Source organism: Chrysemys picta, chromosome 2, assembly GCF_011386835.1.
Source record: "Chrysemys picta bellii isolate R12L10 chromosome 2, ASM1138683v2, whole genome shotgun sequence".
NCBI lineage: Eukaryota > Metazoa > Chordata > Testudines > Emydidae > Chrysemys > Chrysemys picta.
Genome location: NC_088792.1, coordinates 217,267,387 through 217,287,497, shown reverse-complemented (window position 1 = coordinate 217,287,497; position 20,111 = coordinate 217,267,387). Strand labels below are relative to the sequence as shown.

The following is a 20,111-nucleotide window of genomic DNA, read 5'->3' as shown; positions in this document are numbered from 1 at the left end:
GGCGCCCCCGAACCCCCCGAGCCGGGGCCTGCTGCGGGGACCCAGCAGCGCGCACGCTGCGCCCAGCCCCTGGCCAGCGTCTGGGCTGCTGCCCAGCTGGTGCAATCCCGCGGCGGCCCCGGAGTGGGGGCAGCAGGCCCCAGCCCCCCCGTCCCGCAGGGGAACGAACGGGGCTGGGCGGCCGATGCCTCCGCCCCGGGGCCGCCGCGCGATAGCACCAGCTGGGCAGCCCAGACGTGCCTAGCCAGGGGCTGGGCCCAGCGTACGCGCTGCTGCAGGCCCCGGCTCGGGGGGTTCGGGGGCGCCAGAGCCGCCGAGCGCCATGGCCGCTTCCTCCCCCGTCGCCTGGCCCCGCGGGTCGCCCCCCTCCTCTCCCAACCACCCGAGTCCTGCCTGCACTGGGCCAGGCCGGACTCTTACTCACCCCGGCCCCGCGCTGCCTCTGAGTCTCCCGGGCCTCCCTCCAGCACTTGTGGAGGGAGGGGGAATGGTGAGCCCGGGGAAGAGGCGGGGATTCGGGGAGGGAGCCAATCGGGGGAGGAGGGGGCGGAGTCGGGGCAGGGGGGGGGGCGCGAGCACTTCCGGGCTCGAGGCTCGGGGCATTTCCTTGTTTGTCCGGTTGTCCCGACCGCACGTCGGTCGGGACGCGGGACAAACAAGGAAATATCGGGACGGTCCCGATAAAATCGGGACGTCTGGTCACCCTATCTTTTATCTCCCTCTTTGTCTCCTGGCAGGTCTGTGTTTGTTTTGATCCTGAAGTAGAGTATGACAGTATAAATATATACCAATTTGTACAATGGGGCAAAAGTAAGGATGAGCAAATGTATTTAGCAAAACCTTGAGTCTACTCAAACATCCTAGGTTCAAAATTAGGAATCAGACACAAACCTCTTTTGTTTCCATTCTGTCTTGAGTTGGCAACATTCCAGTTCCTTTCTGCTGCTAAAAGTGGCACCTGTTATTCTCCAGAGTCGAGCCTTCTACAATCCTGGGCAAGAAAGAGGAAAAGGAGGTCATTGGAGCTGTGGAATACTGAGTGCTTGTGCCTTATTTAGGTACCTAACTATGGATATGGAGGGAAGGGCTAACTTTGAGCTCTTGCTTTTTAACATGTTGGAACTAGCTCTTTGTGCATGGTTCGTTACTATTGATTACTTTTTTTCCAATTGAGCTCCTTCAGTAAAAAGCCAATGTCTCTAGCACTCTTTTCCCCTGGTTCGAATCCTATCTTTCATATTAAGACTTCGTACCTTCTTCCTGTCCCTTTTTGAAGTGTTTCCGTCTCAATCTTCTCTTTTCCAAATGTCTTCCCCCCCTTTGGTGCATATCTCATTTACATCTGCAACCTTGGCTGACACTTCTATGCATATGAAACCCAAGTTTACATCTAACTGAATCACCTTCTTTTCCCATTATTCTGTGTCACCCAATTTACATGTGCAATTATGATAATTGTGCATGCAAAGCAGGTGCACAATTATGCAGAGACTTTATAAATTTGTCCTTTTCCTGTGACACTGCTTGCACTGTGACTGACATGGCTCTTGCTTTGTTTGATGGCTGTTGGTGCTGTAGAATGACAGTTCACTGTACTATTAAATACACTGTAACGTCTACCAATAAGAGAGCTGCATTTTTTTATGGATAAACTTTCTCAAATCTACTGTTAGTTTCTGAAAAACTTGCAGTTTTGTTTAATTTGTTTTTCTGAAAGAAGAGATGTCAATTTGATGTTGATTCCATGTTGGATAATATGTGTGTGTGTATATATATTAAATCTACTGTTTAAAGACCACATCCTACTCCGATTGAAAATGGTGGGAGTCTTTCCATTGACTTCAGAGGGAGTTGGATAAGCCCTAAATGCTGTTTTGTTCTTTCCTGCTTTTTATGTATTGTGAATGAGCAGGAGTTCATCAATTAAATAACTTAGGGCTGAATCCTGTGTTACTGAAGCCAATGGCAAATCATTAATTGATTTGAATTACGCCGGATTAGGCTTTCAATGCAGAATCTGCTTAGTTTAGTTCACAAATGAGATAATTTGCCAGGGGAGTATGAAAAGTTATGTGCATTGAAAAGGGGAGAAGGATTTGCTAATATTAGTGGCCTTAGCTAAAGTGGACTCATTATACATATTCATCTTTCTCCTAAAGTGAAAAAAATGCATTGTTGATTGAGTTATAGTTGCTTCTGGTTATCTTTGGTTACATCTACATTACACATCACTGCTGGTGGTGTGTTAGGGTACAAGTAGCCACACGCCACAGTGAAAAGCAGGCTGTGTCCACAATGTGATGTGCAGATACATGTGTCAATGAAAGGCTCTGGAGGAAGGGAGGCAGTGGGGAAAGGCCCTGCTGCAGGGAAAGGCTCCAGCAATGGGAGCGGGCAGAGCCTTTCCTTGCTGACGGATTCTATCCATGTGGTGGGGAAAGGGCTCCAGCAGCATAGAGCTGCCAGAGTCTTTTCCCCCTACCAGAGTGTTTGCGCCTTTGGGCTGGTCTACACTGCGGGGGGGATCGATCTAAGATACGCAACTTCAGCTATGCGAATAGCGTAGCTGAATCGAAGTATCTTAGATCGAATTACCTGGGGTCCACATGGCGCGGGATCAACGGCCGCGGCTCCCCCGTCGACTGCGCTACCGCCGCTCGCTGTGGTGGAGTTCTGGAGTCGACGGTGAGCGCGTTCGGGGATCAATTGCCGTACCCATAGAGAGGAAATGCCCTAGCGGTGGAGAACTGGCAGAGCCTTCCTTCGCTCCCCCCACCGCAGTCTTTCCCTGCCACAGAGAAAGGTTCCACAGTGGGGAGCTGCCCAAGTACCCAAGCCTTTCCTCACTGCCTTCTCCCGCTAGCCTTTCCTTACTTATATTACAGCAAATATGTGTTTTCTAGATGTTCTGTCCTCGTGGATCCCATCCTTGGTGCTGTTGTAATAACTGGGCCTTGGGGGGAGGCATAGCTCAGTGGTTTGAGCATTGGCCTGCTAAACCCAGGGTTGTGAGTTCAATCCTTGAGGGGGCCCCTTAGAGATCTGGGGCAAAATCAGTACTTGGTCCTGCTAGTGAAGGCAGGGGGCTGGACTTGATGACCTTTCAAGGTCCCTTCCAGTTCTATGAGATTGGTATTATATTATTATTATAAATTTATTGTAATTGTGATCTTAACTGTAAAAAGTATGTGAAAGTTCATAAGATGTTACAATAACGTATAATCACAAATGTTGATGGGAAAAGGTATAAAAAGGAGACAAACTGAATTAGTCTAAATGAAAATATTAATATGGTTTTAAGACTGTTAAAATGCTTGGTAAAAACAGAAAATGTGGAATCCGAAATTAATAAATCAATTTTAGTTTGTCGAATATTAGGCTTAATTGGGTTGGGCTATTCCATTCATAATGATGGGTTGGGCTATTCCATTCATCACTTCCTGTTTGGGTCCTTAAAAGAGACATTGGGGGTAAAATAGTGAAGAGCAGATGGAGGCTCCTGGAGTGAGCTTCACTGTCATGGTTGCCACCCCCACCATCCCTTGAGACCCCAGCCCCTGGTTCTAATCTTGAGAGATCTAATCAGACCAGACCAGTCCAATCCAGAGAGAGGAATGCAAATAACATTGTCCCCTCTGCCAATTCTAGCTGAATCCCAAACATCACCTGGGATAAAATGGGATCAGACGTTAACAATAACAGCAACAGCTCCAGCTCATCTCAACTAACACCTTCTCTTTTACCCAAAAGGACAGTTATTTAATCTTTGATACCATCTAAGAGACTGTCAAATCCAGGGGGGTTTCAGTCCATGCATTCTTGAAAAAAAAAGGCAGCGGTACCAAGTGCTGGAAGCGGGGGGAGCGGTAAAGATCCTTACAGATTAGCCAAAACTCTTGACCACAAAGTCAGATTGCTTCCCTTGGTTAGGTCCAGGATGGGATGTCACCACTGAGGAAACTGAACCTTTCCTTTTATATCAGGGTCTCTTCTAAAGGATTCTAGCCAGTCTCTGATGATAGAAGTAGGAAGAGCATTATTTCTGCCTTGAGGTCATCTGCACTTTGAATTTTTCTATTCTATGCTGGGATATAAAGGCTAGAGATCAGAGGATTGCTCTTGAATTCTTTAATGTGTAATTCTTCATCTGTTTTTGAACTAAATATGTCATATATCCTTCAAAAAGTAGGTCTTTTATTGATATGAACCTCTTTTGATTCAAACCAGATGCAATCAACCAAGATGCTCTTCTCATTATAATCCACAAAGTCATTGACCTTGCAAGATGTATCTGCAGCATGAAGTGACACTTTTAGTGCTGTCTTGGAGACTTAAGTTCCTCTTTAGATTCTAAAAAACGTTAAAATCTCTCTCAGAGATAGTCCATTGGCTGTCAAAGTCTGTTAATTGGCAATTCTGACCTGTAGAGTATCTGGATCATTTTGGGAGAAAAATATATTCTTCAATCTTTTTGGATCTTTATACTTTGGGGTCCATTCGGTGGACCAGGTTGTCTGGACTTTTCATTTGCTGCCTATACAACTAAGAAATGGAGAAGGAGAAGTGGCATGTGGTGCAGACGTAGCTGCAGTAATCATGTTGGCATCCAAAGCTTTAGGAGTTAATAGCTTGTTCTTTGACAATACCCTGAAGAGAGATCAGTGCCAAGCTCCAGACTTCGAATGGTGCTCTTTCCTCACATGGACAGCAGGGGTTGCTGACTGATCTAAAGGAATCTGCACCACAGTTTTAGAGGCCTTTTTCTGTGGTCTCTTTGATCCCAGGGAACTTGGGTAACCTCTCGGCTAGCTGGGGACCTTCTTACTGTGTTTTCAAAGAGTGAATAGTACGCTCAGACACAAGAAGAGTTTGAGTCACATGCGCCCTGTATAGACTTCCCCAACAAAAACCACTTGAAACATACCTCTGGGCAAAGACACTGGGGAAAGGACTTGAAATCTGTGCACTTCCTGGGGATATGTCCTTCCCCAAACAAAGCAAATAAGCAAACAGTCTTTTGATGTGGCCATCATTCAGCAGTATAGCCACATCACTTGACAGGCAGGTTACCAGAGGACTTCAAGTCAGCTATTCCAGTGGTGGTAATTAAACTAATTACACTCCTGGTGGGGGGCGGGAGGGGTGTGTGTGTGTGTGTGAGTAGAAATAAGGCAATGATAACAACTGCAACTAACAAAGTTAACAACTAAGTAACAATGACTCAAGAAGTAACAGAGGGATACGGAGGTTGTTCCATCTCACAGTAGGAAGGAAGTATCAGGGGGTAGCCGGGTTAGTCTGTATCTACAAAAACAACAAGGAGTCTGGTGCATGCATCCGAAGAAGTGAGGTTTTTACCCACGAAAGCTTATGCCCAAATAAATCTGTTAGTCTTTAAGGTGCCACCAGACTCCTTGTTGTTTTAGTAGGAAGGAATGCAGTGGCTTTTGGGTCCTTTCCACCCCTTACGCCATAAGGGTGGGGGGAGCAATGGCATGTAGTGCACGTGCATGGCCCCAATGGATACTGCTGGCTAAAGATTCCAGTCTCTCGCGTGGGGGCACATGTGCACCAAGAGTGGGCTCCATATGGAGAGATACTCAAAGGAGAAGTTGTAACCAATCACAGCACAAAACAAAAATCCAACTGTCATCTTGACATCATCAGATTCCACACGCTGCTTTCAACATATTCTACAAGCAGCTGTGCTCATGCTCGCGCGCTCTATGTTGCTACAACAACCCACATTCTCTCTGTTGCTAAAGGTCCTGGATGATCAATTTTTTTCTGCTTCCTCCCCTAAGAAATGCTTCAACGGGGTGTGTGTTTTCAAAAAATAAATCAATGTAAGCTGTCCAGTAGGAATATGCACAGGTTACATTCATGGAGTGTTTGAAACCTAATTGTCCATTCATGCAAGATATATCATACCCACACATGCAACTATAGGACCCAGCATATATCCCTATATTTCTGAACCTGCCAGCACCTCTCCAAGTACAAACCAGTGCCTGTCGCTGAATGATGGAGGAAAAAATATTTGGTAAGGAAACAGATTTTCAGCTTCAACAGTTTATTGCTGCTGAGGAGTTGTGATAGACATTAGAAAAATATGCTAATAACATGGCAAAAATACCTTGTCTGCAATTTATATGAAAGCAACAGTGTTCTAGATGCTTCATAGATAAAATAAGAAAATAAATCCTTAGATCAGAAGAGTTTATAATCTGAGGGCCAGATAGTGCCTGGGATGCTCCAATGAGGCACTAGGTGCTGGGAGGATGCAAGAAGTTGCCTCTCTTTCACCTTTATACAAAGGCCAGATATAATCACCATCCCTACACACCCTAAGTGCAGGGACGGCACCACTAGGGCACAAGACTCAGCAAAGCAGACAGGAGGGGGATGGGAAGTTGCCAGGAGCATGGCAGCAGAGCTGGCCAGGTACATGGGGTAGGGAAAGTATGCTTCCCTTGAAGTCAGTGGGACTATTTGTGAGAATAAATTCTATTCACAGGGTTGGGGTCTCTAGAGGATTGGGCTCTTGGTCTCAATCACAGAACAGCTGTTGTTTTACTGTTAGTGTATTCTCTGCAAAAATAGCTCAACTGCCCAGGAATGAAATATGCTAAACTGTGTAATTTAGTTACCTTGGTAACATCTGTAAGAAGCTATCAGTACTAAAATGCTTTTTTCCCCTTGGTTCTTTTATGGTAATTCATATTTATATTTACATAGAAAAAGTGTGTTTATAGCCATACCTCTGATCATTCTCCCGCTAGACATAGATTTTTAGTCCTAAGGAGAAAGACAAAAAGTGTATAACTATTATTTACTGTAAGCATTTGACTTTATATGAGAGACAAGAGTTTACTATACAGTAATTGAGTCATTTGTAGGTGCCGCTAAAGTTACATTGATAATACTTGTATCATTGTTTTAATGTCAGTGATTAAGTACAATTGTTCATTCTCAGGGATTTTTCAGTAGTTAAGTAATAAAGAGCTGTTTACATGTAATACATTTTTTTCTGTCCTCTGTTACCAGTTATCCCAATATACATGTGTTAACCAAGGCATTTCTCAATCTTACTTTGTTTGGACTTTCCATAAATAAAGTTACAATTCTGTATTTCTATCTTATTTTTGAGCATAAGACCATTTGAGAAGAGTTATAAACATTGTTCTTTATCTAAAACAATATGTATCTTGGATTAGGCACTGTACTAGAAGCTATATGAACTCCTGTTCCAATAGTGTGATAAAACAGCCTGTATAGTTCTACAGTTGCAAGTAGAGTTTTCAACATTTCATTTGATTATGCACAGTAGGGATGTGTCTGGTCAAAGGCTAGCATGTATAGTATATTCCTTTAATAGGTTTAGACCCTTATAAGGGGTCAACTCCTGTTTGCTGTACTTATTCCAGTGGTCCCACTGAAGCCTTGGATTTGGCCCAGGTATTAATTTATAGGTGGTTCCAATATACATATATTGAATTGGTGACTAAAAGATGTGATATGTCCATCTAACAGTTTTTTACTGGGGACTTTTATATTTCCTATGTTCATTTATTATTTATAAAACAAACAAACACCTAATACAGGATTTGTAAATTTGCTATTGCAGCTGTTGCTTGTAAAGTATTCTGTTATGTGGGAAGATGTTTCCTTAAACTAAAGGAGTGGTGGGCAACCTGTGACCTGCGGGCTGCATGCGGCCCATCAGGGTAATCTGATTGCGGGCCATGAGACATTTTGCTGAGGTTGACCGTCCACAGGCACTGCCCCTGCGGCTCCTAGTGGGCGCGGTTCTCTGTTCTGGGCCAATGGGAGCTGTGGGAAGTGGCGCCTGCAGGCGAAGGGGTCACAGAGATGTGCTGGCCACTGCTTCCAGATTTCATTGGAGGAGATTAGATTTCATGGTCTGTGTTGCTTTTTTCATGGCCGTCAATTTGGTAGGGCCCTAGTTATTGATAAACAGTCTTGTGGAACCTGGGGAAGAGTGTGCACCATTAGCAAACCAGAGAAAGTGACTATACAAAAATGCTGTTGAATGCATCCAGTAAGCAAACTGAGGCCAGATTCTGACACCTTTTCCTACATTGCATACAGGGGCGGCTCTAGGCAGCAGCGCAGCAAGTGCGTGCCCAGGGCGGCAAGCCGCGGGGGGCAGCCTCCGGTCGCTGTGAGGGCGGCAGGCAGGCGGCTTTCGGCGGCGCGCCTGCGGGAGGTCCGCCAGTCCCACAGCTTCGGCAGCAATTCAGCGGCGGGGATGCCAATGGCGCGGCACCAGCGGACCTCCCACAGGCGTGCCGCCGAATCCGCGTGACCAGCGGACTGAAAGGCGCCTGCCTGCTGTGCTTGGGACGGCAAAAAACATAGAGTCCTGTGGCACCTTTAAGACTAACAGATGTATTGGAGCATAAGCTTTCGTGGGTGAATGCCCACTTCGTCGGATGCATGTAATGGAAACTTCCAGGGGCAGGTATAAATTTATACCTTATATATTTATACCTGCCCCTGGAAGTTTCCATTACATGCATCCGACGAAGTGGGCATTCACCCACGAAAGCTTATGCTCCAATACATCTGTTAGTCTTAAAGGTGCCACAGGAGACTCTGTTGCTTTTTACAGATCCAGACTAACACGGCTACCCCTCTGATAAAAAATATAGAGCCGCCCCGATTGCGTAGTACATTGCTGTTCAAGGAACCCTGTTGTTTCCAATGGGACTGTTTGTGGAATAAGGCATTGAAAGCACAAGTGACAGAATCTGGCTCTGAAAGGTTAGAGAAAAATATATTTTATTTTCAGTTGTAACAATCTTAGAAGTTACTTGTAACAACAACGTACAAAAATTTCAGATGAAAATCTGACTTTCTCCTAGTCTTTTATTGTAATTTTTATTATTTCAGTTATGATTGATGTATAGTTTGAGAACAACTGAGACATGGTCTTTGTACCGGGAATCAACTTTCCCAGCATAATGTCCAATGCTAGTAATGAATGCACAAAGCCAGGGAACTAAGACATTTTTATATTACACTACTTATGACAGGATTTTTTTAAATGGCCACTTATGCTGCTATTTAAACATTTAGTCTGCAGTAAAATATTTTCCACCTCCTTGAAAACTGAGAGCCAGATTCTGCCCCCTCACCACCTGCAACTACACTGACTTAAAAAAATGTGATGCTACAGCGATGGACTTGGTTAAAAGAGCCTAAATGGATGGACAAGGGCAGAATTTGCTCCTAAAAAGCCAGTGTGACACTAGTTTTTGTGTGCACAATTGCACTAGTTTGTAGCCCAGATCTTTTCCCCTAACTTTGACTATCATTCCATAGATTTATTTCCCAAGCTTAATTTTACTTGAAGACTATTGTGTTTTATTACAAAAATGCATTAGATGCTAGACATCATTCAGTTTTAATTTTGCTATGTAAAACACTGTGAAGCTATAAATTCTGTTTGATCTGGTACAGAGTTAACAATGGTGGCAGGTTACTGAAAATATGTATTTTGTTAATAGATGATTCAGCTGCAGAGAGTTTTAATGGCAATGAGACCGTGGGACACAGTTCCAATGCTTCAGGTGGAATACACTGCAGGGAGATGGCAGAAACCAACAGTAATGGCAAAACAGATCTGGAGCAGGATGAGCAGCCTCTGAACCTGAGTGACAGTCCCCTCTCTGCTCAGCTGACTTCAGAATACAGACTAGATGATCACAACAGTAATGGAAAGAACAAATACAAGAACCTCCTAATGTCTGATCTCAAGATGGAAAGAGAGGCAAGAGAAAATGGAAGCAAGGTAAGATGCTCCCACATTCTCCAGATATAAAATGTATAGCTTAGAAAAGTAAAAGATTTACAAGACACACCCAAAGGTTATTGCCAGTTGAGCATTTAATGAAATTTGTGCAATATGTGTCGCATTGTTACTTAGATCCTGTAGACAGACTTGCATGCGCTAGTTTATGTATACAGTATATACATATGTCATGTTTAGACACTGACAAAAATTAATGTGGTTCCCTTTCAAGAACAGATTTATAAAGCATTTTTATAAACTATCTGAGCTATCCATCTGAAATACTCTTAGAAGGCCATCCTATCGCCAGGGCCGGCTCCAAGCACCAGCTTAACAAGCACCAGCTTAACAAGCAGGTGCTTGGGGCAGCCAAGGGAGAGGGGCGGCACCTGCGGCAATTCGAGGGCGGCAGGTTCCTCACTCCCTCTAGGAGCGAAGGACCTGCTGCTGAACTGCCGCCAACGATCGCGGCTTTTTTTTTGCTTGGGGCGGCAGAAATGCTGGAGCCGGCCCTGCCTATCGCATGTACTGTATGTCCATAGAATGAATCGGTTTAAATGTACAATATTTATGCCCTTGTGGATTATTACGTGGAAATCACCAACATTTGAAAAGAACTGGATTTGGTTCCTTCCTGATTGTTTATGTATTATGCAGCCACCCAACTTGAATTAAAACTGACAAGTTTGCTCTATGAAGCTGGAATTCCCTGAGGTCTTTGTTCTGAAGTCTCCATTTATGGGCAGGAGAACAGTAAGGTGGTTATGTTGTGGATAAAGACAGATCCTACATGTTAGATAGCTAGCCCGCTAGGAAGGCATTTGTCATGAATGTGCATTCTAAGGAAGATGAAGAGATGGTCTATTTAATATAAATTTTCCATTGATTTGCTCTGCTCCTATTGGTGAGAAGTCCTGCTTTTTATCTGACACTCAGGAGCGGCTCCAAGCACCAGCGCACCAAGTGTGTGCCTGGGGCGGCAAGCTGCGGGGGGCAGCCTGCCGGTCGCTGTGAGGACGGCAGACAGGCTGCCTTTGGCGGCACGCCTGCGGGAGGTCTGCCAGTCCCATGGCTTCGGCAACAATTCGGTGGCGGGTACGCCGAAGGCGCGGGATCGGCGGACGTCCTGCAGGCATGCCGCCAAAGGCTGCCTGACTGCCGTGCTTGGGGCAGCAAAATACATAGAGCCGCCCATGCTGACACTCCCAATTGGATTAGCACCTTCTAAAATTCACAAAAAGAAGAACAGGAGGACTTGTGGCACCTTAGAGACTAACAAATTTATTAGAGCATAAGCTTTCGTGGACTACAGCCCACTTCTTCGGATGCATCCGAAGAAGTGGGCTGTAGTCCACGAAAGCTTATGCTCTAATAAATTTGTTAGTCTCTAAGGTGCCACAAGTCCTCCTGTTCTTCTTTTTGCGGATACAGACTAACACGGCTGCTACTCTGAAACTTCTAAAATTCAATTACTGCTATTGTAATACTGGATCAAAATGCTATTAATGCTGGTCACCAGCCTTCAGGAAAAGGCTATAATTAGCCTGGCAATATAGGCATACTTTGAACTCCTCTACATTTTCTTGCAGGGCTTTGTAATGGGAGTGGTGTGGAAAAAACTTTTTCTCGATGTGTTCAGGGATGGGCCCTAGTTAGTGCTGTCCAGAGGACAACAATTCTGTTTCACTGTAACTTTTGAGGTTTTGAAATGTGTTGTTCTGCATTGGAATGGAAACAAAACCTTTTGAATGTTTCTTGAAAACCAAATTGTGATGGAATTGAAACCTGTACTTTTTGATTCTGGAAGGAGGGAGAGACACACACACTGACTGCACTCTGTAGCCTGGTAGTTAGGATGCTGGCATGGGAATCCAGGTTCAAATCCCTATTCTTTCTGATTCAGAGAGATCTGGGTTGAGAGGATCAGAGATTTGAACCTGGGTTTCCCACATCCCAGGCCAGTTCCCTAATCACAGATAGAGTGTGAGTGTTTCTGATTTATTTATTTTTTCACCCGTGAGCCCTGGACCCAAAAAACTTTTCTGATGAAAATTTAGTAGAAATTGATGTCTCTGCAAAATGTTTCCACTTCAGTGAATTTTATTTGATCAAAAATCTTCTAACTCTGTGTCTTAGTGTTATATATATTCTAGTGCTGAAATTACTCAAGACTTCTACCAATGCACAGTAAATCCTAAACTAGCTAAATGTAAGCAGTCTCTTCACTTGCTCCAGGGCATATTGTTGCAATGATCCCTTTACAAGGCAGTCACCCAGATATTGATAGACACATAGGCTCTTTTGCCTGAGGTACACTGCTGTTACTGCTAGTACTTTTGCAAATACACAAATAAGCTTGGAAAAGGAGGAAGGGAAGAAGGTCTTTAAGGTGGAACCAATTTACAGTTATGGCAAGAATATGGCCTGGCTTTATGTCCCCAAATGCAATCAGAACTATAGCACCATAGTATATTCTCAAACAGAAAAAAAAGTTGCTAAAAAGGGTTAACATTGTACATGTGTGTTAGTGAATTCCCGCTAACACCCAAACCAGTATTACACTTTATTTACTTCAATTCTATAATTAAACAATGTTAAGTGATCCAGTCAGTTGCCCACAGCCATATAATCTTTCATATCACTCACTACCATCCTATCCCATTTCCCGACATAAATTTTCCTCCTTGTTGTGGCCTGGAATGGAAAAATGTTAATATCTACTGTTAATTTTTATATATTGTTCATTACACATGTAGTGCAGATTTCAAAAGGAATGTAGTCCCTGGGTAGAGTAAGTTGTGTCCGAGTTTTCCCATAGTGTGATGTGTTAGTGGAGTAAAAGAGTATTCTTATGGATGAATTCTATTCTTAATTATATTGAAAAATAAAGTATGTAAAAAAAAGTGTTTAGAAGCAATAACAAGCTTAAAGTACTATAGTGCAATTGTATTGGTGTAAAACCTGACACCTGTTGTTGACACTCTCTTACACACACATTCACTTGCTCTCACACACAAGTAATTAATAGTATTTTATCTTTAAATAACACCTCTTATGCTAAAGAATGTCGAAATGTTTTGCATCGATCAAAAAGATCCTGAACACTCGACTCCCAATGAGATCGGAGGATGCTCATCACCTCCAGGACTCTGCTCCAAAAGAAGATTCCACATATTGCTGAGTAGTTTAAAGTTGATGAATATATCGGGTCAGATTGGCAGCGGCACAATGGCTAAATCCATTGGCCATAGCTGAGAGAGGCTGTCACGAAGGAGCTAGCTGCAGTTCTTGGATTCTACAGCCAGTTCTTCTCTGGCCCTGGTATAGTTTACAGCATAAGTGTTGTCAGTTGTTGGCTGTGTGTGTGTTCTCTCTGTGTGCTGTGTGGCTCTGTGCAGATAGCTGATGCAGTAGACCTCAATCAGACTGCCCAAGAAGACCACAGACTTGGTTCAGTAGCGAAGGCACTCAGCCAGGTTTATTGTCGAGGTATCCCATAAACTCTAAAGGACCATGAATACATGTATGCCTGTTAAAATGGACCAAATCATTCCCCTCTTAGCCAGAAAAAGACACCCCCCTGTGACTCCTCTTTTATACACTGATACAAACAAGTTATGTATTGCCCCTCTGACATGGTTAGTTACCACCCTTTACATATTGGTTCAATCAAAACATCTCTATCCCATCACCCTGTCATCCTAACCTTATCTTTAGAAGGGGCCAGTGTGTTTCTATATCATCTTTGGGGAGTGTGTTTACACCATAACCTTGTATCAGGGTGCTCTGATACTACCCTTCTGAAATGTGTTTAGGAAGAAAGGTCCCTGCTACAGGCTGGGGACTGACTGGTTAAGCAGCAGTTCTGCAGAAAAGGACCTGGGGATTACAGTGGATGAAAAGCTGGATATGAGTCAGCAGTGTGCCCTTGTTGCCAAGAAGGTCAATGGCATATTGGGCTGTATTAGTAGGAGCATTGCCAGCAGATCGAGGGAAGTGATTATTCCCCTCTATTTGGCACTGGTGAGGCCTCACCTGGAGTATTGTGTCCAGTTTTGGTCCCACCCACTACAGAAGGGATGTGGACAAATCGGAGAGAGTCCAGCAGAGGGCAACAGAAATGATTAGGAGACTGGGGCACATGACTTACGAGGAGAGGCTGAGGGAACTGGGGTTATTTAGTCTGCAGAAGAGAAGAGTGAGAGGGGATTTGATAGCAGCCTTCAACGAGCTGAAGGGGGTTCCAAAGAGGATGGAGCTAGGCTGTTCTCAGTGGTGGCAGATGACAGAACAAGAAGCAATGGTCTCAAGTTGCAGTGGGGGAGGTCTAGGTTGGATATTAGGAAACACTACTTCACTAGGAGGGTGGTGAAGCAGTGGAATGGGTTACCTAGTGAGGTGGTGGAATCTTCATCCTTAGAGGTTTTTAAGGCCCGGCTTGACAAAGCCCTGCCTGGGATGATTTAGTTGGTGTTGGTATTGGTCCTGCTTTGAGCAGGGAATTGGACTAGATGACCTCCTGAGGTCTCTTCCAACCCTAATATTCTGATTCTATGAATTTTTAGTGCCGAGGAGTGCTTGTGTTTTTGCAATGCCAGCCCTGTTCTTGCCAAGTTCATGGGTCGGATAGTGAACATGCAAGCAGGCATCTGTTTTGTAACAGTGCCTGACTTTTGCTAATAGCTTGACTCTTGATAACTTTGCTTTATCTCAGCAGGACCTGACTTTAGTTCAGGTCTTAGGCCTTACACCAGGTCCCTTATACCAGGCCTCATATCTCAGGCTCTCTTTCTACTACGTAAGAATGGCCATACTGGGTCAAACCAATGGTCCATCTAGCCCAGTATTCTGTCTTCCAACAGAGGCCAGTGCCAGATGCTTCAGAGGGAACAAACAGAACAGGGCAATTATTGAGTGGTCCATCCCATGTGATCCAGTCCCGGCTTCTGGCAGTCAGAGGTTTAGAGACATCCAGAGCATGTGGGTGCATCCCTGAGCATCTTGATAGTAGCCATTGATGGACCTATCTTACAGGAACTTATCTAATTTTTTTTTGAACCCAGTTATAGTTTTGGCCTTCACAACATCCCCTGGCAACAAGTTCCACAGCTTGACTGTGCATTATGTGAACAAATACTTCCTTATGTTAGATTTAAATCTATTCCCAATTAATTTGAATGGGTGACCCCTGGTTCTTATAGTATGTGAAGAGGTAAATAACACTTCCTTATTCACTTTCTTGACAACTCTCATGATTTCATAGACCTTTATCATATCCCCCCCTTAGTAGTCTCTTTTCTAAAATGAACAATCCCAGTCTTCTTAATCTGTCCTCATATGGAAGCCATTGTATACCCTTAATTACTTTTGTTATCCTTTTCCAATTCTAATATATCTTTTTTTGAGATGGGGTGACCAGAACTGTATGTACTATTCAAGGTGTAAGTGGCATTATGATATTTTTCTGTCTGATTATCTATCCTTTTCCTAAAGGTTTCTAACATTCTGTTAGCTTTTTGATTCCCACCGCACATTGAGAGGATGTTTTCAGAGAACTATCCACGATGACTCCAAGATCACTTTCATGAGTGGCAACAGATAGTTTAGACTCCATCATATTGTATGTTAGTTGGGATTATGTTTTTCCAGTGTTCATTACTTTACACTTATCAGCATTGAATTTCATCTGCCATTTTTTGTCCAATCACCCAGTTTTGTGAGACCCCTTTGTAACTTTTCACAGTTAGCTTTGGCCTTAACTAGCTTGAATAATTTTGTATTGTCTCCATATTTTGCCATCTCACTGTTCACCCCCTTTTTCAGGACACTTATGGATATGTTGAACATCACTGGTCTCTGTACAGAAGCTTGGGGGATCCTGCTATTTACCTCTCTCCGCTGTGAAAATTGACCATTTATTCCTACCTTTTGTTTCCTATCTTTTAATCAGTTACCAAACCATGAGCGAACCATCCCTTTTATCCCATGGCTCTTACTTTACTTAAGAGCCTTTGGTGAGGACCTTGTCAAAGGCTTTCTGAAAGTCTAAGTACACTATATCACCTTTGTCCACATGTTTGTTGACCTCCTCAAAGAATTCAAATAGATTGGTGAGGAATGATTTATCTTTATAAAACCCCTGTTGACTCTTCCCCAACCTATTGTGTTAATCGATGTGCCTGATGGTTCTGTTATTTACTATAATTTCAATCAATTTGCCTGGTACTAAAGTTAGACTTACTGGCCCATAATTGCCATGATCACTTCTGGAGCCTTTTTAAAGAATTGGTGTTACATTAGCTGCCCTCCGGTTCTTCTTTGAGTGATTGCTCATGTGTATTCCACAGTAGGTGTGCATGCTCGCCTCGTGCACTAGTGCCGGAAGTTTTCCCTTAGCAGTACCCGTAGGGGAGCGCCCCAGCGACCCTTGGAGTGGTGCCTCCATGGGGCGGTATAAGGGTTGCTGCGCACTTCCCCCACCCTCAGTTCCTTCTTGCCTCCAGCTTTGCTGTAGCTTGTCCCCAAAACTGCTTGTTCGTTCGGTGTGCAGTGCCTGTAGTTAGTTATTTGTTTAGTTAGTTTAGTTTAGTTAGAGCACCTGGGCTGGGGCATGCCCCGTGCCCTGGGTTTTAAGTCGTGCAACACTTGTAGGTGATCTATGCCACTGAGTGATTCCCCACATGGACTGTCTGAGCTGTTTGGGAGAAACCCATCTCAGCAATCGCTGCAAGATTTGCAAGTCATTTAAGCCTCGAACCAAGAGAGAAAGGGACATTAGGCTCCAGCTATTCTGATGGAGTCGGCGCGGACACAGGCTCCAGCGCGCCACTCCGAGTTGGCACCAGGCACTGCAGTGTTGGAGCACGGCAACCCTTCAGCACCATCGACTAGTCGGCACCTCTCCCCGTCCACGGGGCATGCCAAAAAGGCTAGAAAGAGGCCTTCTTCACCGCGACACCAGAGTAAACCCAGGACAGAGGCTAGACCCATGTCGGACAGTCCTTGATCCCCACTGGCCTCTAGGCCTCCAACTCAAGTCGAGCGGAGTAGCCCAGCCCATTCGGAGAAGGCCTTCCCGGATATCTGGATGCCCTCCACACCAGAGGCCCTGCAGGCGGCCCAGGATGTTATGTCCATGTCAGTACCAGGAGCACCGCCAATGTTGGCCCCGCGCTCCAGAGGCAAGCCGCCACTGGGATCTCCGCAGTTGCCCCCGTCTCGGTCGAAGGAACATTCCTGACGCCGTTCGCTGCCCAGCGACTGTTCAGGGCAAAGTCCATGTGGATTGCCCTCGACGCCCACCAGGCTGTCTGGTTGGGTTCCATCTGACCGAGACTCTCGGCACCACTCCACCTCGAGGAGCGAACGCCGATGGGACCGAGGCAGACGACGCGAAAGGTCCTCATCTCGGAGGGGCTATTGCAGCCGGTCATTGCAGAATGTCGACATTGTTTCCATTCGGCGTCCCGCTCCAGGACCCCACCACAGCACCGCCTCTGCAGGCCGGCCGTCGATCACTGGCATCTCGCCGTCACGGGTCCGCCCGCCAGAGCTGATCGTGGTTATTGACGGTACCGGTCCTCCGTGTTGGGGTCGTGGTCCCGTGGTCGGCATCGCTCCCGGTGCCGCCGCTCATCCCGGTCCAGAGACAGCAGCAGGTCATATGTCAGCCCAGCCTCCCTTCATAGTCATCCATTGATGGACCAGGTCAGCCAGGCCGAACAGCTAGCTCCACCGGTGCCACAGCAGGTGCAGTGGCACCGGGCCCCGAGGATGGCTCAATGGTACCAGTGGGCACCGTGGCCCCCGACACAGCCCCCGGTGGGGGCTTGCTTGGTGGCCGGAGCTGTGGAAGGACCATCAGCCTCCCTCTCCAGGCCTCCGAGGAAGGAGTCGGTGGGACATACATCCTCGGCACCGTGCCCGGAGACAGACCAGGTTGTGGACTCTCCGGTGCCGTGGACACCCAAAGTACTGCGCTGGCCTCCTCACCCTCCCCGGATGAAGCAATTACGGCCCCTCCTCCCTCCATCCCACAGAAGGACTTTAGGGCCCACCAAGGGCCCTAAAAAGGGTGGCATCAAGCCTCCACTTCCAAGCAGAGGAGATGGAGGAGCCCTCGGACCCCTGTTTAATGTATTGTCCTCCTCGGTACTGGGCAGTGTGGCCTTGCCTCTCCACGAAGGGGTGGCGAAAATTTCAAATGCCCTCTGGCAAACCCAGGCCTCATTGGCCCCCATCTCTGAGAGCAGAACACAAGTATTTTGTACCCACCAAGGGGCATGAATACTTATACACCCACCCTGCTTCTAACTCCCTGGTGGTCGAGTCGGTCAACCACAGGGAACGGCAGGGCCAACCAGCCTCTACCCTGAAAAATAACGATTCAAGGAGGCTGGACTCATTTGGAAGAAAAATGTATTTGTCCTTGAGCTTCCAGTTACGAGTGGCGAACCACCAGGCTCTCCTGGGCCAGTATGAGTTCAATCTGTGGGGCTCCCTGCCCAAGTTCAAGGACTCACTCCAGGAGCGCGACAGGAAGGAGTTCAAAGTGCTGGTGGAGGAGGGCACAGCGGCTGCCAGGGCAACCCTGCAGGCAGCTTCGGCTGCAGCAGACACGGCCATGCGGTCCATGGCCTCCGCGGTGTCCATGAGAAGGGCGTCGTGGCTCCTGCTCTCTGGGCTGTCCAGTGAGGTGCAGACCTCCCTGCAGGACCTCCCGTTGGACGGCAAAGCTCTGTTTGCGGAACAAACAGCTACAAAGCTGCATGGCCTGAAAGACTCCCGCACGACGCTCCAGACTCTGGGTCTCTATGTTCCGGCTCCGGCTAAACCTAAGTTCAAGCTGCAGCAGACTCCCGCTCAGGCCACCCAGTCAGAATACGAGATTGCTTATAAGAAATCGTGGGACTATTAAGCGGCGCCCACAGAGGCAGTCTTGGCTTGCCCCCCAGCCTTGGTCCTCCAAGGGCAAGCAAGAGGGTAAAAGGCGGTTTTGATGGGACGCGTGGGGGTGCCCTGCCAGATCTCATCAGAGATCTACCTTCAATAAAGCTTCCCTTCTCCAATTGGTTGTGTGCTTTCCTCCCGGAGTGGTCGCGGCTGACCTTGGACTGACAGGTCCTCAACACCATCTCCGGGGGCTACACCCTCCAGTTTACTTCCTTCCCACCCAACCACCTCCCACCCACGTCCCTCCTGGGGGACCCCTCGCACGAGGCTCTGCTCGAGCAGGAGGTGGGGCGGCTCCTGGGCCTACGAGCGGTGGAAGCAGTACCGGGGGAGTTCAAAGGCAAGGGGTACTAGTCCCACTATTTCCTTATCCCGAAGGCCAAAGGGGGGCTCAGGCCCATCTTGAACCTGTGAGGCCTGAACCATTACATGGTGAAGTTCAAGTGCTGCATGGTCTTCCTGGCATCCATCATCCCCTTCCTGGATCCCCGGGACTGGTACACCACCCTCGATCTGCAGGATGCATATTTCCACATTCATATATTCGAGGGGCACAGACGTTTCACAGTGGGGGCAGGAACACTACCAATTTATGGTCCTCCCATTTGGCTTGTCCACTGCCCCCAGGGTATTCACAAAATGTATGTCGGTCGTGGTGGCTTACTTCAGGCACCCGGGGGTCCAGATCTTCCCCTATCTGGACCACTGGTCAAAGGCAGCTCCTGGTCACAGGTGCGGGATCACATGGCGCTCCTTCTGTCCTGTCCACGTGCACCACTTTGGGCCTGTTGGTAAACAACATCAAGTCCATGTTAGTCCCAGTACAACGCATAGAGTTTAAGGGGCAGTCCTGAATGCCTTGTCAGCCAAAGCCTCCCTCCCACCGGACAAGTTGGAGACCCGGAAGGGGCTCATCGACACGGTCACAAGATTTACGGTTACAACAGCCAGAGTGTGCCTCCACCTCTTGAGTCACATGTCAGCATGCACATATGTGGTCTGTCACACTTAGGATGAGGCCCCTCCAGCTCTGATTGGCCTCGGAGTTCTCCCAGGCCAGGGACAGGATGGACAAAGTCCTCACGGTGCCCAAGCCAGTGAACACGTCCCTACGGTGGTGGTCCTCCCCGAGAAACATGCTCCAAGGGGTCCCATTCAGGGGCAGGGCCCCGTCACTGGAACTAGTGTCCGATGCGTCGGACCTGGGATGGGCGGCCCATGTGGGGAACGTTCAGACCCAAGGTCTGTGGTTGGCTCAGGATTTGACCCTCCACATAAACGTCAAGGAGCTCAGGGTGGTATGGCTGGCGTGCATGGCCTTCCGCTCACATCTGGAGGGCCG

The 20,111-nt window shown here is 46.7% G+C and overlaps 1 protein-coding gene across 6 annotated transcripts in view; it reads left to right on the top strand.

Annotated features, from left to right (window-relative positions):
- Positions 1-20,111, top strand: part of NOL4 (nucleolar protein 4) — a 260,634-nt gene that overhangs the window by 139,468 nt on the left and 101,055 nt on the right. For all 6 annotated transcript variants that reach the window (XM_005279957.5, XM_005279955.5, XM_005279959.5 and 3 more), the window contains one exon: positions 9,534-9,817. In XM_005279957.5, the coding sequence (XP_005280014.1) occupies positions 9,534-9,817 (284 nt within the window). The remainder of the gene's footprint in view (positions 1-9,533; positions 9,818-20,111) is intronic.